The sequence below is a fragment of the Rhipicephalus sanguineus genome, chromosome 9, assembly GCF_013339695.2.
Source record: "Rhipicephalus sanguineus isolate Rsan-2018 chromosome 9, BIME_Rsan_1.4, whole genome shotgun sequence".
NCBI lineage: Eukaryota > Metazoa > Arthropoda > Arachnida > Ixodida > Ixodidae > Rhipicephalus > Rhipicephalus sanguineus.
Genome location: NC_051184.2, coordinates 61,244,374 through 61,265,317, shown reverse-complemented (window position 1 = coordinate 61,265,317; position 20,944 = coordinate 61,244,374). Strand labels below are relative to the sequence as shown.

Sequence of the window (20,944 nt, the reverse complement as noted above, 5' to 3'; positions counted from 1 at the left end):
GCCGGGGTGAGGAGGGTTAACGTCACCCCCGCTCGCCCAGCGCCGTAGGACGGCGGAGGAGGGGAGCGACATGATCGGACATGAGGATGGCAGAAATAGGCGAAAAACCCGCGCAGTGGCGACGGGCAAGCCTCAATCCCCACAAAGTCTCATTTGAACGTTCTCGCATACCACATCGCAGCTGGCGCAGCTGATTAAAAAAAAATAATAATAACAATGCGAATTCGGCTGAGTTATCGCAAACAAGCTATGGTTAGTATAGTACAAAATGTTTCGTTTTCGCTTTAAAATTTCTCTAAGCTTCCTTGCGTATTTATTGTAGATTTTAAAGATATTAAATAAACAGTTTGTTTTATTAAGTTGACAAGCTCATGCCCAGGCCAGTCGCCAATCTCAAAGGCAATAATTTGGTGCCACAAGCATGCCGAAAACGCCAAGTTAAAAGAACTCGGTTTACGTCACGGCCGCCATCAATCGCTTTATTTGGCGAAGCGAATCCGAGACAATTCAAGACAATCCACCCGTGGGTAAACGTTGCATGAGGAGCGCTGTTGCCATGCTGTTGCCTCAAGTTACGGAAATCAACAGAGTGTCCGCTTTCGACGAATCATGAATTGTTTCGTGCAGTGTTTAACGTGTATACCCTGACATTTGTTTCTAGAGTGCCTGTTCATATTTATTTATTAATCTATCTCCGCCTTATCCGGCTCCGTTCATCATCGTTCGACATGAAGTGTCACTACGAAGTTCTCGGGGTGTCCAAAAACGTCACCCCCGAGGAGTTGAAACTTTCCTACCGAAAGCTCGCGTTGCTGTGGCATCCAGGTAAGCACTCACACTTGGACGACGGGTCGCCGTAAGCGGTTTCGTGTGACGATTGTTACCTATTCATAATTCACTGCGCAACACTAGACACGGGCGAAGAGGAGACGAGGACAACACCAGCGCAACCTCTCAACTAGTTTATTCTGGTCGAGTTTAGTGTTGCGCAGTGAATGATGAATCAGTACCAACTCGCCCACCTGTCAGTTCTTTTGAATGTTACTTAAACTGAAACCATTAGGCGCGAGGTCTTTCGCACTTGGCTTCGCGTGCTTCCTTTTCTAGGTCATCGTCGCTTGTCGACGATCCCTTTGCAAGTTTTCCAAATCCGTGCACAAACTGGAGAAATGCCAGAGGGACGCCTACGACATGCTTTAATAAAGGAGTGAACTCGCCGCACACTGCACACATCTCCGCCTGCGCGCGCGCCGAGTTTTCGCTGGCATCATAGTTTCGTTTGTTGGCAAGGTTTCTACTATTTGTTGGCGTGTTTCTACTATTTCAGCCATCTCGCCTAGTTTCTCGGCGTTCTCTTGGCACGTGTGTAAACGTGTGCATGATCTTATGCGCTTGCCATTGAAAAAAAAAATATCTGTTTCCAGTTTGCCGCGCCAAGACTTTCAACGATTGCCCCAATTACCCTGAAACATAGGCAGGCGAATGTTGCATACGTTGCAAGATAAAACCCATGAGTGTGAGCGCAAACGTGTGTGGTCGCACAACCACGATCCTGGCGAAATTTTGGTACTGTTATTGCTAGGTTAGAGTTCATTCCCAATTTGTGTCCTTTTGTGAAACGAGCTGTACCAGCTAGTAGTTGATCAATAGGACCAATTTATTTTGGTCAGAACTATCTGCCACCGAGTTCAACAACATTTTTTTTTTTTTATGGATATTAGGTGAAACTTGGACGGGAAATGAGAATATTGCACAGTAAGGGTGCTAACAACTTTAAATTTTTGTTAAAATGTATACAATTACACAGATGAGAAAAACAGATCAATGTGCGTGCAGAACTAGAACATTCATACTCCAAAGATCAAATTGTGCTTGTACGAAGCGATATTGCCTACTCATTTTAACCACACTTTTTGTTTGGGGGTAGAAACAGCTGCTTTTACTCACACAGGTGTTTGCAGACTTACCAATACTACTATAGGCCTCAGCATTTAATTTTTGTTAAGAACAGGGCTGGTATAAAAACCTGGAGAGTAGCCAGCACCATACGTTTGTCGTTTTTAGTGCAGCTCAAAAAGATGGAGACAGAGAAATAGAATGCGCAGAATGAGCACTATCTCATTTCTGTTTCCCTGTCTTCACGTCTTTTCACACTGCGCTAAACATGTTAACGTACCACTTCAGATCATGTTGCAGCGTACTCCTGGAGATGCAGAGTGTGCTTCCATGAAGTCCCGTCTTTCGTAGACCGTCTAACGAATCGTCTAGTCTGGTCATTGTAACATCGAATGACACCAGTTGCTTTTACTGCTATTGGTAATGCTGAGTGCAGTCTGGATCACACTTGTCTGGAGCGGCCAGCTGGCCCCTTCAGCCACGTTTCTTTTGCAAAAAATTTGCAGAGACCTGCACTGTAACGATACCAAACATAGTCGTACCGCATGCTAGGTTGTTGTGGCATTATTGAAGCATGAACGGATGCTTGAAGCTGACGCGAGGTATCAGCTGCGGGCAGCGCCAGCGTCTACACCTAAGCCCTTGACTGCTCTAGACAAGTGTGATTCGGACTTTACGGTACTCACCGATTCAAACGCGAAATCAAATTTTTTAATATGACGACTGGTATGCGCAATTGCTCGATGCAGCTACGTCATGTCGCGATGAATGTGGTCACTAAAGATAATGTTGGCTTTGATCTACGCGTTCCAGTCGAAATTACACCGATATGACCCGAACTGAAGAGAGTGTAAATGAAAGTATGTGCGTTCTTAGCCCTAAATTGTCCTGTTTCAATCCGTGAGCACTGCACAAGTGTTGCAGTGCTCACCCAATAAGGGTCAGTGCCGTACCCCAATAGAATAGCTTTTCCAGAAGAAACTGCATTGTCTTCCAACTTTCAGATAAGAACCCAGACAATCTTCAGGAGGCGACTGAGCAGTTCAAGCTCATCCAGCAGGCCTATGACGTGTTGAGCGATCCCCAGGAACGGGCCTGGTATGACAAGCACCGTGATGCCATACTCAAAGGAGGTGAGCCCCTTCTCTGTCTCTTTGTCACCTCGCTGTCTCTACAAAACTAAAAACAGGCAGGGACTGCCTTTAGAGCATTCTATTTCATTTATACTATCAGGAGTTGCTCTGTTGGGCAGAGCATTCCAAATTCTTTTACATCATCTGGCATTACACTATCAAGTAGAGCATTACGAATTCATTTATACCATCTGCAGTTATAGAATAGGTGGGACACCTTGCCATATTGTTTTTGTAGCATTAGCTACACTTGCCTAGCCGGAGCCGATTTCGCGTGGATCCTCATGAGCCGTGCTGCGCATGCGTGAGGATCAGTGATGCCACACAGCTGGCTCACTGCTCTCCGCCACCGCGAACTCGCGCTCTCCGCCACCGCCGCGCGCGACTCGCCGCTGCTGGTCTGCGCATTCAAGAGGAGTGACGTCGTACCCATGGTAGACACACTGGCGCCAGCGCGCGCGCAGCTATGCGCCTTCGCTGTGCAGTCGCCGTCTGACACTGCGCTAGAGCCGATTGATAGCGCCTCTGACTGGCGTTTGCAGGTGGGTAACGCCATGGAGAAGGAGAGCACAAATGCTGCTCAACGGCGCAGAAGAGCCGAGAAGCTTATCTCAACGGATCCCAAAGTAGTTGCCTGGCAATTAGTGGTTCAGCGTACGAAGAATGAACAGAAGAAGGCTAATAATCCTAGACAGTCTGGAAAGCTAAGAATAATCAGCTGAACCTTTGCTAACGCTACGTGTATCCTGGCATAACCAAGCTAAGCCACTGCAAATTTTTATTGTGTTTTGGCGGTTGTTGAGAGTTGGAACACGCGACTTCGTTCCTAGCCACAGATAGGAGGGGCCACCCGCGAAGCATGTAAATGAAATCAACTGTGCTTGGATAGCAGAAAATTAAATTTTATGTATATGCTGAGCTACGAAGGTGCTTAAGATATAATGCCAGTTGTAATACAGAGGTGAGTTGGTGGCTGATTGTGTAAAAGAACATTGCAAAAAAACTCGACAAAATGCCAAAGCTGCGTCCATCTCCTCTCATCTTGTTTATAGTGCTTTCTTTTTTTTTTTTTGTAAGAAGGTGATGCTTGATTTTTATTCAGCAGTATAAGCTTTCTTCACTTGGCCGACAAACTTTTCAAATGCTGCCCCTCCCACAATGGGGCATTCATTTATTTATATTTTACTAATATTAGGCTACTACCAACTTTTGTAATCTCGGATATGTGTGTGTGTGTGAAACATTTTGCGTCACTTTTGTAATTTTATGCAATTTTGGCTGCAGGTCTTGGCAGTGACTACAAGGATGACAGTCTGGACGTCTACTGCTACTTCAACTCCTCCTGTTTCAGTGGTTATGGGGATGACGAGAAGGTGGCATGCATGATTTTTCTGATTTTTCTTTATGCTGTCTTTATTATCAGGGCTTGAGAGGCACCTTGAAGGTCATTGGTCTGTAATAACTGAAATCAAACGTACAGTCAGCCACAAAAGCTCACGGGACATGGGAAATGTGAATTGCAACTCTGTTGAGGCGTAGTCCTTCTAGTCCAATGGGCAACTGTGTAGTTCACAGAAGCTGATGTAGGGTGAAACGTGTGAACTTGAGGCTGTGGGCCTATGCTTCGTGTCAGATATTGCGCTAAGCATGTGTCCTGTAAAATTTTGTGGCCAACTGTACAAAAAGTTTAATAATTACACTCTAAGAAAAAATAGAGTATTTGGGGAGTATTTATGCCACACAACAATAATCGTCATCCACCTCGCGTACTTTCCTCTCGTTATCACCACGGTCGCGGCACTTGCCGGTCACGAACGACGCGCACGTTATCAGCGTGACATAGCATTCTTGATAGGAAAGTGACGAGAGCCAGATTTTCAAGAAAGGAAACGCGAGCAAGCCGGATGACAGTTATTGTTGTGTGGCAGAAATTCTCCTTAAATACTCTATTTTTCCTTAGAGTGTAGTGTAAAAAATTGTGGCTGTTTAAAAATCACTGTTTAAAAGTTCGCAAACATAAGTGCTCTCTGGAAGTACACGTATTAGAATGTGTATGACTTTTATGAGCTTGATCCAGTACCACGAGTGCTGTTGGTCACGAACACTCATTCAAATGTGCATAGTAATGACAGATTCTTCTTGAATTAATCGTGTTTTGGAAGTGATCACTTCAGAATATCGCCAAACAATGCTTTAACATTGAGGTGTTGCATTATCTAATGATGCACGACAAAAACATCAGCTTTGCTCAGAATTTGAGTCTGGGCAAACTGCTTGCGCTTAGCTGTAAAAGCCATTTATACCTGGACTCTTATTTACACGTCTGGTGCCGTCCACCTTTTTCACGATGCAATGCGCATGCACCCTTCCCCTATTGAAAAAGTCATGAAACAAATTTTCAACTTTGGAGGCTTTCGTTCTGGCGATACCGGTTGTCCCGGCCCCTACCAAAACAGCGGAGGGAGCGCAGGAAAATGTAAAAGGCGGATTGCATCAGTGATGATCTTGCTTAAAATCTTTTCGTTGCACTTACCTGTTAGTGAATGAAATTAAATTCGTCACGTTCCTTGATGCAGTTGTGTCTTACGTGCGAGTGCAACCTAATTTATGCCAAAGGCACCCTTGCGGCCACTTCATTATCGCTTTCACGTGGCTTGTTCGTTGCAAGAACTCCATACAATATCTTGTGCAGTTTCTTTCACAAACCTGCTCCAAAAGTGCATTTTAATGCATTGAATTCCTGATTGATCCAAGATGCTTCAAAATGGCATGGTTCATTAACATCACTGCAGTGAAGATGCACGCAAATATGAAATTTGCTGTAGCTTGCAACCCTGCATTGTAGTCAAATTTGTGTTCTATGAAATTTTTTGTGTGCCTTATACGGTGCCATAAAGACATAGTATAATCATCTTTGTCATTGAGCCAGCATTGTCCACATTTAACGTTTTGTTGGTCTCATTCACACCAGGGGTTTTACGCGGTGTTTCGGGACGTCTTTCAAAGAATTGCTGCGGAGGATGAACCCTACCACGACGAGCCCGTGGTTGTGCCGGGATTCGGAAGCAGCACCAGCCCGTACGATGAGGTACGTCTTTGCCTTAATTCGCTGCACATTGACCCCTGAACTCTCAAACATTCCATGACTCCAGGTAATTCCTTCACTTTACCCAGATGAGCACAGCACCGCTTTCGATTGACCATTTTGCTACACTTGTAAAGAATTGCCGTAGCGCATCTGTGAATCGCAGTAACTACTTCTGTAGAGGAGCAGCTCAGCCATCAACTTGATTTTTTTTTTAATTAAACGTGTTTAAAGGAGTCCTGACACAAAAACTTTCGTCCCGCGTTTTTTGCTGCAATGTGTTGCTGGGGGCCTGTTAGTCATAACATGGCACATCGTTTGCTGCAGCGCGCGACAGATAATTAATTACAAGCTCCTCATTACCGACACAGCCTCAGTTTCGGTTTGACAGAGCTCCAAAAACGACAAGCCGCCGGGTGCAACTATCACCACCTAGCGAGTGAAACGCTCGGTCACGTGAGCACACAGAACAGTGACGCATTTCCGCGCAGTCTGTCGTCACCGGGCTCATTGTCGTCTGATGGCGACGATTTTCTTCGGCGGGGATGGAAGGAATTTTCGACGTGTCGAATCACTTCAGGTTTGACCCACTGGCGAGGAGCAATTCGTCGGGAAGCACGTCAAAACAGAAATGGCGGCTACGACGTCATCATAACTTTACCGGCTGCAACGGTTAAGTAGGGGAAGTAGGGGGGTCACCTCGGGTCACCTCCGAGGGTGTCAATGCACCAGGTGTGGCCTATAATGCTGGATCGCGCTCGCGAACTTCAAAATTCATATAAAATACCTTCCAAGCTTTATTCGCTGTCGATATTTTGAAGATGGTACACACACGTACACGGGAATCGATCCAGCAGGCTATCTCGGCCACGAAATTTTGTGTCAGTACCCCTTTAAGGAGAACTTGGTGCCTAGGTCTGCCTCTGGCTGTTCCTCTTCTCTTATATAATAGTTTTGCATCATGAAGTTGTAAATAAGTATAAAACAATGCAAAATTTACAACTTGACTTCAAGTCAAGGTGTATTGTTGAGGAAAGGAAAGTCCTGGAATACAAGGGTAAAGCTCTTATGGCTTGCTTATGTGTAACTTGTGATGCTGCCACTCTTACGTACTTTCGGTGAAGTCGTCATCCTTTTCCATGCCTCCAGTAGGTGAGAAGCTTTGCGTACAAAGTTCCACGTGACTACAGTTCTGGTGACGTCATTTTGAATTCATGTTTATCAGATTTGAGACGAATGCGGTCAGTGCTCATGGAATTGCCCTGGGATTCATCAAGCCCATCTTCTCGATGTCCATGCGAACATCGACAATAGATTCCATAGATATTAGGCTTAGGCCATAAACTTAGACCATGGACTTGTTTGCTGTTCTACTAGCTGCACGAAACGAGTCTGCTAGTATATATCCTATCCGCAACCACAAATTTATTACGCTTGAAGGCACACTGCCAGGGATTTAAAAAAAGTGTACTACAGTAGAACCCCGCTGTTACGTTCCTCACTGCTGCGTTTTCCCGGCTGTTACGTCGTTTTCCGCCGGTCCCGGCATAGCTCCCATAGGATACAATGTATTGGGAACCCCGCTGTTACGTCGTAACTGTCGGACCGTTCCCGTATGATACGTCGCGAAGTGCGCCCGGAGCCGACCGAGTGACTACCAAAGAGAGCGGCCATGGTGCATTTTCACGCAGCTTGGCCTCGTTTGACCGTAATATTAGCCGCATGAGAGGCGCAAGCAACAGAATCTTTCAATTGATGCAAACAAAAGCATGGCCTTCGAGATTCAAATTGCAAAGATGGCGTCTATGACGTAACTGCTTGCGAAAGCAAGGCCTTCGAGATTGGCATTTACTATTGACAAAAGCATAGCCTCTGAGATTTGCATTGCACAAACATGGCGTGTATGACGTAATTGCTTGCGAAAGCAAGGCCTTCGAGATTGGCATTCACTTCTGCCATCGCGTTGGCGTAGACTCATCGTCATCGTTATTTGTCGGAGAACGGGAGGAGTTCGAGCTGGTTGGAGCTCGCATGGTCGTGCGTGCGGTTCGCGGTCGGACTCGCCGCGCCGGTCGTGATTGCGTGTGCTTAGTTCTTTCATGCCTACAGCTGTTGGTGTTAAAAAAATCACATACGTTGATTACCATTTTTGTGGATAAGGCCGTCCTAAGCTCCGCGTTTCTATCCATCGACTAGATCGCGGCTGAGCGCGCCAATTTTCGTGCTGCTCATAAGAATTGAAATAAAATTCTGTACCACTAAATATTTTGCTGTTTTTCCTGTTTTTCGGCTCTTACGTTTCCCGTCTCTTACGTTTATTTCCTACGGTCCCTTCAAAAACGTATCAGCGGGGTTCTACTGTAGTTGTGGTTGATGTTGTGTGGTTGATGTGGTGACATCTATCACCATGGCCCTGAGTGACACTGGCTGACATTTCCAAGGCCTGATTTATACACGCATATGTATACACTGAGGAACTTGTATGATAAAATACATGCCACCATAGGCTCAATTAGAACAGCATTGCATAAGTAGTACGATAAACATCGTTCCAACTCCCATTACTTGCGAGTTGTCTTTTTGTCTCTTCTTCGTTCCCTTTCTATTGTTTGTTCTACACTTTAAGAACCTCAGTTCATTTCTCCCATGCTTTCCTGTCCTCTTCAAAAGGCTCAGACTAACAAAGGTCATGCCCCTGAGAGTTCTCCTTCTGCTTGTCTTATTCGTAGCACTTCAAACAGTTTGCGACCCATATCCTTCCGATTTTTTGCCAGGTCGTTGGTCCGTTTTACGGCCACTGGCAAAGCTACTGCACGGCACGGACGTTTGCCTGGCTCGACCAGTATGACGTTCGAACGGCACCGAACAGGCGAGTGGCACGGCTCATGGAACGGGAGAACCGCAAGGTGCGAGATGCTGCCCGACGGCAGCGCAACGAGGAAGTCAGGGTGAGTCAAAGCATTTCTCTGCCAGAAGTGATGCCAATGCAGCTTCCAGCTGCATTATCTTGCAACATAATTGGACGTTGAAACTGCTAAGTGCAGATGTGGGGTACTTGCACCCAATAGAGAGTTTTCGGTACCTGGTATACTGAATACCAGAGCCGTTGACGTGAGAGTCCAGATTGGTGCCTTCTGGCAAGGCTGAGATGAACCAGGCAAGCGTAGAATTGGTATTGCAGAAACCTAGTGCATTCTACTTCTTTGCTGGTATAAATTCTTGGCAGTAGCTTAATACCAAATGAGCTGCCTTTTCTAACTTCTTTTCCTCAAGGACACTAGACAAAAACAAAGAAACGTGTCTTGTATCGTGGCTACAAGAAACATCCCCGATCTGTCGAAGCAGACTGTCGAAGTATAGGATCAGGCCGTTTTCGTACCCATCTCTGGGTGCCAGTCTTAACTTCCAGTGTTGTTTCGATGCATCCTTGAAACGGCCACGTACGCACTGGTTGCTGCTGTGGTTCACACTTCACTATCGGTCACCTTCACTGGTGAACAGTTAATTCACACACAAAACATCAGTCATGTGGGCACACAGTCTAACACATAGCTCGGATGCAACGTTGTGTGGTTTGGACTCTGCTTGCGGTCACCTTCACGGCGAGCTGTTCAATAATGCACAAAACAAAAACACATGATCAGACCTGTAGCTCGGATGCTATGTTCTGTGGTTCATATTCTGCAGGCAGTCACCTCCTTGAGCGAACAGTTTAAAATTACACAAAAGAAAGTCACTATAGTTTGTATACGGTCCAGCTATGTTAGGACATAAAGGTGTCACATTTCCCTACGGCTAACACTAATACACGCTAAGTGGCGCACGTACGCTTATGGCGCACCATTCTTAGAGAAGAAATACATTATAAGCACGTCCACACTTGACGCCAGTGGAGAAATACAAACACAAACAAAAAGTGGTGCACATAGGCCCCACGTGCCCATTCTTTGAGAAGAAATATACAGTAAAATCACGTTTGTACAAGTATGTGTAAAAACCCATTTTTTTTGGCATACCTTAGGAAATTATGCTCAAGAAATGTTAAGCTTATGTGACTTTTGTGACAGGTTGAAATGTACCGAGATTAAGGTGCACAATAAAACGCCCAGATGATCAAACTGAATTTCGAGCTCTCCACTACCATGTCCTACGTAACACGCCTAGCTTCGACACTTTAAGCTGTACAGTTATTTTTAAGGTGATCGCTGCTAGTTTTAAAAATTAATTTTAGTGGGATTGCGTCTTTGTTTGAAAGCTTTCTGCATACCCTGCTACACCTTTTGTGCCCTTTATTCATTGAAATTGTAATCACAGTGTTATGCAAGTACAGTATAACCTCGTTGCAACGGATCTGTGTATACAACAGACATTCGGATATTACACACCAATTTGCGGCGTTATGCCGACCTCCGTATTTGCTCCATTGATTGAGCTTCGTTTACAATGGACATTCGGATATAATTCACTAAAATGTCAGGCCAGCAAGGTGGTCAGGACTCCTTTAGAGCAGACTTTTCTACCACGGACATACCAAATTCAATAACTTCTGACTTTAAATCGCTTAGCATACTTTCGGGATGGGAACAGCGCGCCGCGGATATCGACGTGCCGATTTAAGAACGAAGGCCGCCGATCTCCGGTCTGTCAATGATCAGCAGCTATGCCTTGCTGTAGCGACAAAAAATCGTCGCACAGCGTGCTTGGTGTTGCGTTTTGGGACGCTGACACGCGAAATTGCGAGCCGCTGCCACCGCTTCTCCGAGCGGTCGCTACGCGGCGAGCTTGGCCGGGGGATCCGCTGCCGATGTGCAAAATGCCCATTCGCGGTTCTGAGGAGCCAGCAGGCGATATGATGCGTTGCTTGCGACGAAGGATGTTGCGGCTTCTTCGCTTTCGCATGTCCGCTAGCGCGATGTTTGCACCCGCAAAGTTCGGATTTGTCTCGTACATTGGCACCGTGAACGGAGTTAGGCCTAGCCACGACATCTAGTAGAAAGCTCGGTTGCGATGTGCGTGGCCGCGGTGCCCGATGTTTCAAAGTGCGTCATGCTCGATTGCGAGTACAAGGAGTTCTCCCGTGGTGGTCTTCGTCATCAGCTCCGAAGTGCTAATAACTTCTGAAGAACCTCGCACAGCGGGCCCGACGAGTCAACGCTATTAGTCGCACGTCTGCAATGTTCGCGACGAGTGCGGCGCGCTATCGTAATCTGATGATTGAGCTTCCGCTTGCAGCTGCCCAACTAAAGCGTTCTAAATTATCGTCGACCCGTGAACACAGAACGAGTACGAACGCGTCACGAAGTAGTAGCGCAATTTTCGACACCCACGACCTCGCGATGCACAAGCAGCAGACGACGATCCCGAAGCGAGCATCACGGCAGAAGCAGCCAAAACATGTGCTTTTTGTACGCGTGTTACCGAATGGAGGACCCAGCTGAAACGGAGAACTTGAACACTGAGAAATGATCTTTACGACGAGCCCAAAACGGTGGCGCCCGGTTGCGCCATTGCCGAGGTATAATTTTGAAGAACGCTTTTTTTTTGCTATTTCCGCAATTTTCGCCAAGTCGGCAGACACAAAAAAGAAATATATATATATATAGCACTTCTACGTAGTTTTCATTGAAGATATTTTGGAATCAGATAGAAAATAGGCTACAGAAACTGAAAATGCAATTTTCCAAAAATCGCTTTTTTTTTTTGGTCCCCCGTTAAAATTAAGACCATGCTTGTGACTCGTAATTCTCTCCGGTTATAACAGACCCATTGAGCGTTTACATATAAGTCTGTTGTAACAGTACTTGGATTTTACATACTCCCTTTACAACAGACCAAAATCCTCTTTACTATGAGGGTCTGTTGTAATGAGGTTATACTGTAATGTCATTTTTATTTTGATAACATTTGTTGGAATACGATTTCATTTGATGTATCCATAGTTATTACCCGTGACTAACGTAAGGATTTTCCGTGTGACAAATCTATATAACTTGTTTTTGTCTTACTACGATGCAGCAATTGGTTCAGTTTGTCCGGAAGCGAGACCGGAGGGTTCAGAGGAGAAAGGTGAGTTTGTCCTTGCTTTACCACCTTAAAATGCTGGTGTCGCATAAATTTTTCAACAAACTTTGAACCACTAGTCCGTAGTGTCAGTAGCGAAGCAGGCACTGCTACATGGGTAGCTTCAGTGGCTGTCCAGTCAAAATAGTCTGTTGAATCTACAAAGTTGTCCAGAATATATATGGAAATCTCGAAAGGTACTTGAGCTGTCCATGTGGATGCCTTCGCGAGCCTTGTGTTTGCACTAATGAGTCGTAAAAATTGTGTTATGGAAAGTAGAACACCAAGGAAGATATTTCACTTTGTTGAAGCAAAAATGATTACTTTTATACCATTGCATAACACTTCCTTTTTTTTTCAGCAGCAGGGAAGAACTATTTTTTCTTTCATAATAATTGCGCGCAGAAGGCAATGCTGCAGAGTTTACCAAAACTTCTCTCATTGCACTTATAAGCAACCAAGAATAGTGTGTCACGTGTAAGAAAAACAGACTCTTAGTAAACAGATATCTCTTAAACGGAATCGCTGCTTAAGTGGAACAAGTGCTTCGGACAAGATTGGTTTAATACTTGAATTCAGCACCTCTGTTCATCTATCAGTAAATGGAACTCCTGTTAAACGGAACATATTTTACTGGTCTCTTCAGGTTCCGTTTAACGTGAGTCTACCGTAGATACGCATCATACAGTTATGAATAGTTAAAGCTTTGTGTGACGTGGAAAGCATTGTTGATCTGAACCTAGTCGCCATTGAATGAGCACAGTCATGCATATCTTTGCCAGCAGTGACAGCGCAACGCTTGCACTTCTGACCAAAACATAACAGTACATCGTTACACTGGAGAGGGGGCGTACCCATTAAGATGTGATTCAGCGAATGTTTTGTGCGAGAGTTGCAGTTGTGATATACTAGTATGAACGAATTTATCTGTAGAAAGAGTTTCGGATCAAGATCAGGTGTACTGACTTCTGTAACCTAACTATTCTGCAGCTTTCGCATTGTTGCATGTGAAGCATGATTATGTATTAATGTAGAGATAGCAACACGGTAGCTAGTTTTGCATGAAACAGCACCTGTGTGCGTTTCAGTTCTGCAATCGGTCGACCCTGTTTACGATAATTAAAGAAGTGTAAGACGATATCCGTGATGCACTTTTTAGAACTGAATTGGTTTTCTGTTCATTCCTTTAGTAAGACTTTTCACTTGGCTTATTTTCTTGCAATTGTGTTTGCAGAAAGAGCTCGAGGAGAAGGCTGCGGAGAGTGCTCGGAAATCTGAGGCCAAGCGAGTGCAGAGGATTTTAGAGCAGAAAAAGTGAGCCAACTTCATCAGTTGATGAGTTCCAAACCTTTTGCAGGTTCTCGAATATTTTTCTTGGTTCCTTGTCGAAGCGTTTGGCAACAGCATAGCAATTGTGTGAATGTGACGTCCATGCGCTCTGGAGATTGGTTGTCGTTGTGAATGTTCAAGTAATGAAACATCCTAATAAGATTGAATATTTGAGAAAAAGTACTTGCAAATATTGAATGGAAAATTAAAGTGAAAACAACAACAACAAAAAAAAAAAAAACAAATTCACCGCACAAGCGCTTTGTACTGATGGCTAACCAGCAAATCTCAACTGTGCGTCCCCGGTGTTTATCACATGCTTGGATCCATAGGTCGGCAGACTCACTCATCAGTCAACTCACTCAGACATAGATAGAGCCGTGAGTCTGAGTCTGAGTGAGTCCGGGAGAGCAATGTTTTTGTGAGCTTGAGTCCGAGTGAGTCTGATTGAGAAAAATGATAGTGAGTCTGAGTGAGTCCGGTTGACGAAAATTTTTGTGAGTCTGAGTCCGAGCGAGCTCTAAGGGCAGAATATATTTCGTTAGTGAGTCGGAGTGAGCTCCATATTTTTTGCCAACCGATAGTCCTATCCGCTCAACTTAATTCAGCATTACTATCAGCCTTATGTTGACTCACGTATACTCACACATGCTTCAACGTGCTACCGTTCATATGTCAGCTCAGTAGTTATTGATCAGAGGCGTGAGTTGCGGATGGAGGGGGCGGGGAGGAGGTGCCTTGACATCTCCCCGCAAGCTCTTTCACGGGAAGTTATTGATAAAAATATCTTGTGTGAGTCAGGTATCTCTTTCAATATAATGTCCTTACTGAATTGTGAACTCTGATCACTCATATTTGAAGCTACGAGATCAAAAAGCAGCGAGTAAAGCATCAATTACGCGAGATATTCGTGTTAAAGAGCATTGACTCTACGGTAGAAAAAACTAATTATCCGCTGACAGGCTCATGAGTCGACTCACACAGACTCACTCAGACTCAGAGCAAGCCATGAGTCCGAGTGAATCCAGTTGAGAAAAAGGATAGTGAGTCTGAGTTTGAGTGAGTCCGGTTGAGGAAAGTTTTGGTGAGTCTGAGTCTGAGTGAGCCCTAAGTTAAAGATATGTTTCGTGAGTGAGTCTGAGTGAGCTCTACATTGTTTGCCGACCTATGCTAGGATCTATCAAAGTGTCTTTTATTGTAGCTTTCGATTTCACTATCACCACACTTAAGAGATGTGTGCTTGAAACTTTGTGTGTGGTGTGTTAGCTCAAAGGATAATAAGAGCACCTAAAGGATTTTATTTCCTTTTTTCCTATGAACTTAGTGCATGCAAGGGCGCAAGCAATTTGTCCTGCAAACATTTCTGTCTTACATTCACTTTTGTGTTCTTTTTATTAAAACTGTGGAGTTTACCTTTTCAAGCACCAAACTCTGCTGTCTAATTAAATTCATTCGTAGTCAGTGTCCACTGTTATCACTCTCAAGCATAGGCGTGCGCAGGGTTCCCCATCAGGGGGAGGGGGGCGAACGTTCATCACAACGCCCCCCCCCCCTTCCTCCCACCCTTCTAAGTCAATGTATGGGGTAGATTTTGCACCCCCCTCTTAGGTGATTAGGGGGGGTGGCCGCCCCCCCCCCCTGCCCCCCCTGTGTGCACGCCTATGCTCTCAAGCCTGTCTATCACTGTTTATGAAACAACAGTACGGTTCGCTGGACGAGCATATGTTTAGAATGACTTCCGTTCTCAATAACGATCCAATCCTTGACTAGAGACCTCATCAGCTCACCCTGCAACACATGAATGTCATGCACCTCTCCAGTACATAAAGCGATTTCTCTTTGGGTGCGCTTTCAGTATGAAAGGAGTGTGCCATTGTTGCCAACTCCGTTCTGCTACCATGTGGTAATGGCGCTGCCTCTTAGGGTTGGCTGTTACCTGTAACTACGTTTAACGCTGTACTGGTGGCCTAAAAGCATGGCCCTAGTTCTGTCTTGAATTGTAATGCACAGGCAATTTCATAATTTCTTTTTCTTCGGTCAAAGAGCTGTTTAAAGTATAATTGAGTAAATGTGGTTATGTGTACGTGAATTTATTGACCTGTAACAGCATGAGGCAGCATGAGTAAATCATAGCAGTTATCGTCCCACCTATGGATGCAATCTTATGGGTGCTGAAATTTCATAGGGCTTAAAAAAAAGGAGTTATGTTGTTAATCCCGAACCTCGTTTTGAAATACAGCAGACTCTCGTTAAACGGAACTTGAAGGGATCGGAAAAACGCGTTCTGTTTAACAGGGGTTCCATTTACTGAGAGATGAACAGGGGTGCAGAATTCCAAGGACTAAGCCAATCATATTAGGTGCATTTGTTCCATTTAAGCAGAAGTTCCGTTTAAGAGATTTCCATTTAATGAGGGTCTGCTGTACATGTTTGTCCTAAATCATCCATCGTTCTTGCTGTTTTATAAGCTCTTTTGCATAATTGTTGTGCATTCTCCCGCTCTGTTCCATATGTTTTCTTGGTGCAGAGCTATGGAGAATTACGAGGAGTCCGAGTGGTGTTCCATGGCGCAGCTCGAAGTCCAGCTGAAGGACATCGAGGCGCAGCTGGACTCGCAGTTTGGCGAGGAAAACAATGCACAATCCGGCGGGGCCACAGAACAGCCAGCAGGTCAGCACAGCTTCGAAAAGTGGCAGGGAAGAGATGTGAATAGCTCATTTTAAGGCATAGAATTTCTGACATTATCAATAGAGGGAAGCATAGCACTACCGTTTATGTGTTTTTCCTTACATGTATTGTGTCACTATGTGTAAATGCCGTGATGTTGGTGTACGACGCCGTGTCTCGATCACGGCCTCATCTGAAACTTGGCATGCAAGCATTAGACTAGTAAATTCGGGAAGTTGGGATATGTTCGTGGCAATTAGCAGAAACACGGGACAGGGATGAGAAGAGACTGCGCCCGTCTTGTCTGTTCTCGTCGGTCTCCAGTCTTTGCACTTATCACCGTCAATAGATGAGCCTTGTCGAGGCAACTTACAGACATTTTTCTGTTCATTCGGAAGATTAAGAAGCTGTTCCGCAGAATTATTCCTCTGAAGAAGGAAAATTTTCAGTTAGAGGCATTGGTGTGAAAAAGCAAGTTAAGAATCCCTTCAATGCAAATAAATTTGCTTTTGTTGCACTCTTCTAAGCGTATGAACTTTTGTTTTTTCCTTTCTTCAGAGAATGGTGTAGACTCTGCGTCCGATGACTCTGAGGATGAAGACCCAGATGAACTTTACTGTGTGGCCTGTGACAAGTGCTTTAAGTCTGACAAAGCGTGAGCACTGCATTTTTTTTTTCTTTTTTGTAGCAGCTTTATAACAACCGTGGAATATGCCACACTCCATCCTTTAAGCTTATTTTTCAACTCCTAAATGTAAATTCAGTGTAATTCCGATTATACGACTTTGAGGGGACCACGCAAAACTGACGTATAATCCGGGTATCGTATAATCGAAAAACTAAGAATATAGGCAATGACACTCAGCCTTACCTAAAAAGAAAACCGCCTGAATAAGCCCGCGGCACGAACCTGCACTTCTCCAAGGAAAATAGATTAAATTGTTAAAGATTACAGCCAAGCATTTAATTGGAGGAGGTGTGAGTGAATCTTTCTTAAAACTTAAAAAGAAAAATTGAATCTAATGTGCATCTTCTTTCCGATAAAATGAGTTTGAAAATTGCTTGCACGTAAAAAATGAGAGTGAAACCATGTTGGCAACAGCCTTCCGTCAGAAATGCCAGATGCAGTGTCATTGCCGTCACAAAATGGTGACAGAGTGCATTTTGTTGCGAGTTTGTTGAGGATGTATCGTGCGCAACAGAGCTATGGGCGTCGTATTTGTTCCCACTCAAGTGCAGCTGGTGATGTGCCACTGTTGCTATGAAAGCTCACTCCAAGGGGAAGTTATTTTGCGTGTTGAAGATAGCTGCGCCGTGTCCTTCTTGCATGCTAGAGAGCTTTGACAGCGGGTAGTACTGCAAACAAAGGGAGAAGATCTTCAGCTGCTTGTCAACTAGGAAAAGTTTCCGCAGTCTGAAAATGTGGAAATGTCCAGATCTCGAAGACGAGCTTGCCAGCTAGCTGAAGCTATTCCATGTAGTCCATCTGGGGTGAGCTTGTCTAGGTAGCGGCCCTGGAATGCACACGCAATGGAGCCGTATTCAGAAGTGATCGTAAACCAGGAAAACCAGATCATAGAAGGAAACAAACTGCCAGGAGAATAAATTTTCCATTCTGAGAAGGCACACCGAACCCATCTCACTCTCTCTTTCTTCCTAATCGTCAGACTAGTGGCATGTGAGTTTTTTTGCATCTGTGAAAATTTCGTGATTTGAGTAAAAAAGGTGATTTTTTTTTTTATGGGACGATACCAGAGAGCCATTGTATGATGCTGGCTCAGGTCAAACTGTGCCGTATAATCGAGGTTTTTAATCCATTATTTCTATGGGGGATTTTGCGGGGGCCAAACCGATTCGTCGTAAAATGCGGGTTGTCGCAAGACCGGCTGACATACCATCGAGGTTCCACAGTATGCATGGTGCCCCTTTACCTACTATATAATTGTTCTGTCTTGCCCATGATTTTTATGAATTGCACATCTTTTGCTGTGTATGGCTGATTCCTTGCATAAGCTAGAGCTTAAAATTCCTTGCCTCCTTAAGGACAGCTGCCATAGGTAAAAGCAAGTGGTATGTTTCCATCAAAAGTCACGAAGACGTGATGTTTATTGACTGCAGAACCCAGCTCAGGTACCACTGATGCAAGTGTGACTGGGTTCGATTTAATCGCATTATGTAAGCTTCCTTTGAGAATAAATTATTAATTGCATAAAGGATAACTCTTTGCTAAGCTAGGTAGTTGCTTTCACTTAGTTCGCATGGATTCATTGAGCATTTATTCATACCGTCATGATTCTATGAGCATTGTGAGTGCTATTCTAATAATTTTGAGGAATGAAGCAGTGCAGGGCTTTTAGGTGAGTGTTATCTTTTATCATGACTTGCACTGTACCTTATAAATAGTCTGCAAACATACATTGATTTCTCAAAGCACCTACAAAGGCACTACATTCATATTTTTTTAAAACTGACATGATGTCTGGAATTCTTTCACGACTATCACGTGGTCACCTGCTGAACAATATTGGCCAGACATATGTGGATATGACTTCAGCACGGTTTCGCTTGTAGTTCTCCCTGTTCATCATTGTACACATTACATTGCACACATAACGTTGATAAATTGAAGAGTCATTTATCGAAGTTGCTGTAAACTTTTTTTCGCATAACTGGTATGATAATGAATATAGTTTGTCAATCTAATGACACTCTAAATTTCGAACAGCAACACATAACGGTATCATAATCTGTTTATATTAAAGGGCTGTTTGTTCAGATACCATATACCTTTCTTCAGACGGCTTGTACAATTTGCATATTGATTAACTGCTTGAAGTGCTTGTACAGTGCTGCAGCGACAAAGAAATGAAGCACCAAACACTCCTGTCATCACCAACGTTACATTGAATTGCATGACACATATTCATCTCCTCCTGTCATCTACGCAGTACAATTTTTGGAAGCAATGGCAAGCAATGCAGAAATTCTCCTTGGCTTTTGTAGCATTTCTTGCTCTGTATGAAACAAAGTAAGGAAGCCATTTGAACACTGATTTTGCGCCTATTGAACATTATTGCGTAGTATTACATATGGAGTAAGATATACTGGAAGAGGTTTCTTAAGAAGGAAATAATATGCATAAGAAAACACTCAAGTTGCGGGAACACTCTGTTGCAGGTTTGCCAACCATGAGAAGTCAAGGAAGCACAAAGAAAACGTGCAGTTCCTCAAGGAAGCAATGCAGGAGGAAGAGGCACAGTTTGCTGGCACAGCAACCCAGTCTGAAGAGACTGCCACTGCCGAAGCTCAAGATGCGGGAGACAGCGTGGAAACGAAGCCCCCAAAGACGAAGCATAAAAAGAAATCTAGAAAGTAAAAAAGCATTCAAATTCTGACAACTTAAAGGGCTCTGGCTTGTGCTTATGTTAAGATTTCTTGAAGATTTCCCTGGGAATTTGTCTGTCAGTGCATCTCTAGAACCCTAGAGTCCGGCACGAATGTGCAACTTAGTGTGTACCATGGGGAACTATGTTTTATTGCACCATAACAGTTGCTCTGTGTAGGAGCCACTGTACCAGTCTGTAATTTCGCTTTGCAGAAACTTATTGTGCACTGCTACTAATGTCAACCAATCGGGAGCATGATCACGTTCATGCACATGCTCCCGTGTTACTTATCGCTAGAGAATTGAACCTTGTTTGTAAACGTATTGCAATTTTACGGAATGACAGATTATTGAAGACATTGGCATGAGCACTCAAACTGGAGCACCACCTCCTGGCTTAGAGTGCAACTAGAGGTGCAAATAGCTTTATTGCAGCAATCAACCATATTAAACCACTGAACTGCAGCTATAATGCATAGGTAGCTACGCAATTGTTCATGTGCAGTCCTTGTTTTATTTTTCTTTAGCGAGAGCTCCCATGGAAGGCGAAAACGTTTCCGCCACTTTATGGTTCAGAAAAGTGCCAGTATGTCATTATGTGAAACCAACAGATGGTGAAGTCTACAACATTGGTAAAACTTGTTGTTGGGCTAGTTGGTGCATGTTACAAGAAAAATGAAGCTCTTTCCTTTCGCCTTTTCTTCTCGGTGGTTTGCGTCGTCGGATTTTCTTGTAAGCCAAGAACAGCATGGGGGTTGTTAAATGTAGTGCTTCATTGAAGTGTGGTGATTATGTAATAAATTGGAAGGATTTAAGCGGACGAACAATGAAGTGCCGCCAGCATAGACCGAACCTACAGCCTTTGCTACACGTGCAGTGCTCTACCAGCTAAGTTGCGTAGGTCGTTGCCCCGTCCACTTTATTGGGTATTTCCTGATTAGGAGAGAGAAACAACTTTATTGAGGGCACAGCGAGGTTGTTGAATTTAGCTTGACAGTGGTTCGAATAGTGGTGGCAAGTAGCTCGCCACGACCTTTCCGGCCCAGTTAATCACTTCTGTCTGAATACGTTGGTCATTTGACGACAGGAGTGACTCCCACCCCTCAAGGGAGGAAGCTGGCAGCACACTAAAACCTCACTATAACGAACACGGATATAACGAAATATCAGTTATAACGGAATAAACGAAGAATAGTCTTGCAAGAGATACTGTGTTAGGAATATACGTTTATAACGAATTTTCAGATATAACGAAGTTATTTTCGTGTAAGATGTAACTTCGTTATAATGAAGTTTGAGTGTATTGCGTTTGGATGCGGGTTTCCCTCGCATTCCCAAAGAATGTGATTTCAGTATTGCAGCCATTACGAGTTTGCGCAAACAGCACGT

The 20,944-nt window shown here is 44.2% G+C and overlaps 1 protein-coding gene across 1 annotated transcript; it reads left to right on the top strand.

Annotated features, from left to right (window-relative positions):
* Window positions 1–527: 527 nt before the first annotated feature.
* Window positions 528–19,568, top strand: LOC119405236 (dnaJ homolog subfamily C member 21). Its single transcript, XM_037672044.2, has 10 exons — window positions 528–825; window positions 2,901–3,029; window positions 4,314–4,402; window positions 6,001–6,117; window positions 8,889–9,062; window positions 12,130–12,180; window positions 13,409–13,488; window positions 16,031–16,173; window positions 16,729–16,825; window positions 19,348–19,568. Exons 1-10 carry the CDS (start codon window positions 729–731, stop codon window positions 19,544–19,546), a joined length of 1,176 nt encoding a protein of 391 aa, XP_037527972.1. The 5' UTR covers window positions 528–728; the 3' UTR covers window positions 19,547–19,568.
* The last annotated feature ends 1,376 nt before the right edge of the window (window positions 19,569–20,944 follow it).

Excerpts from the sequence above, each read along its gene's own strand:
- LOC119405236 (XM_037672044.2), top strand. The coding sequence starts at position 729 with ATGAAGTGTCACTACGAAGTTCTCGGGGTGTCCAAAAACGTCACCCCC. Across the intron at positions 3,030-4,313 it reads TGATGCCATACTCAAAGGAG|GTCTTGGCAGTGACTACAAG; the intron begins GTGAGCCCCTTC and ends TTTTGGCTGCAG. Across the intron at positions 16,826-19,347 it reads TGCTTTAAGTCTGACAAAGC|GTTTGCCAACCATGAGAAGT; the intron begins GTGAGCACTGCA and ends ACTCTGTTGCAG.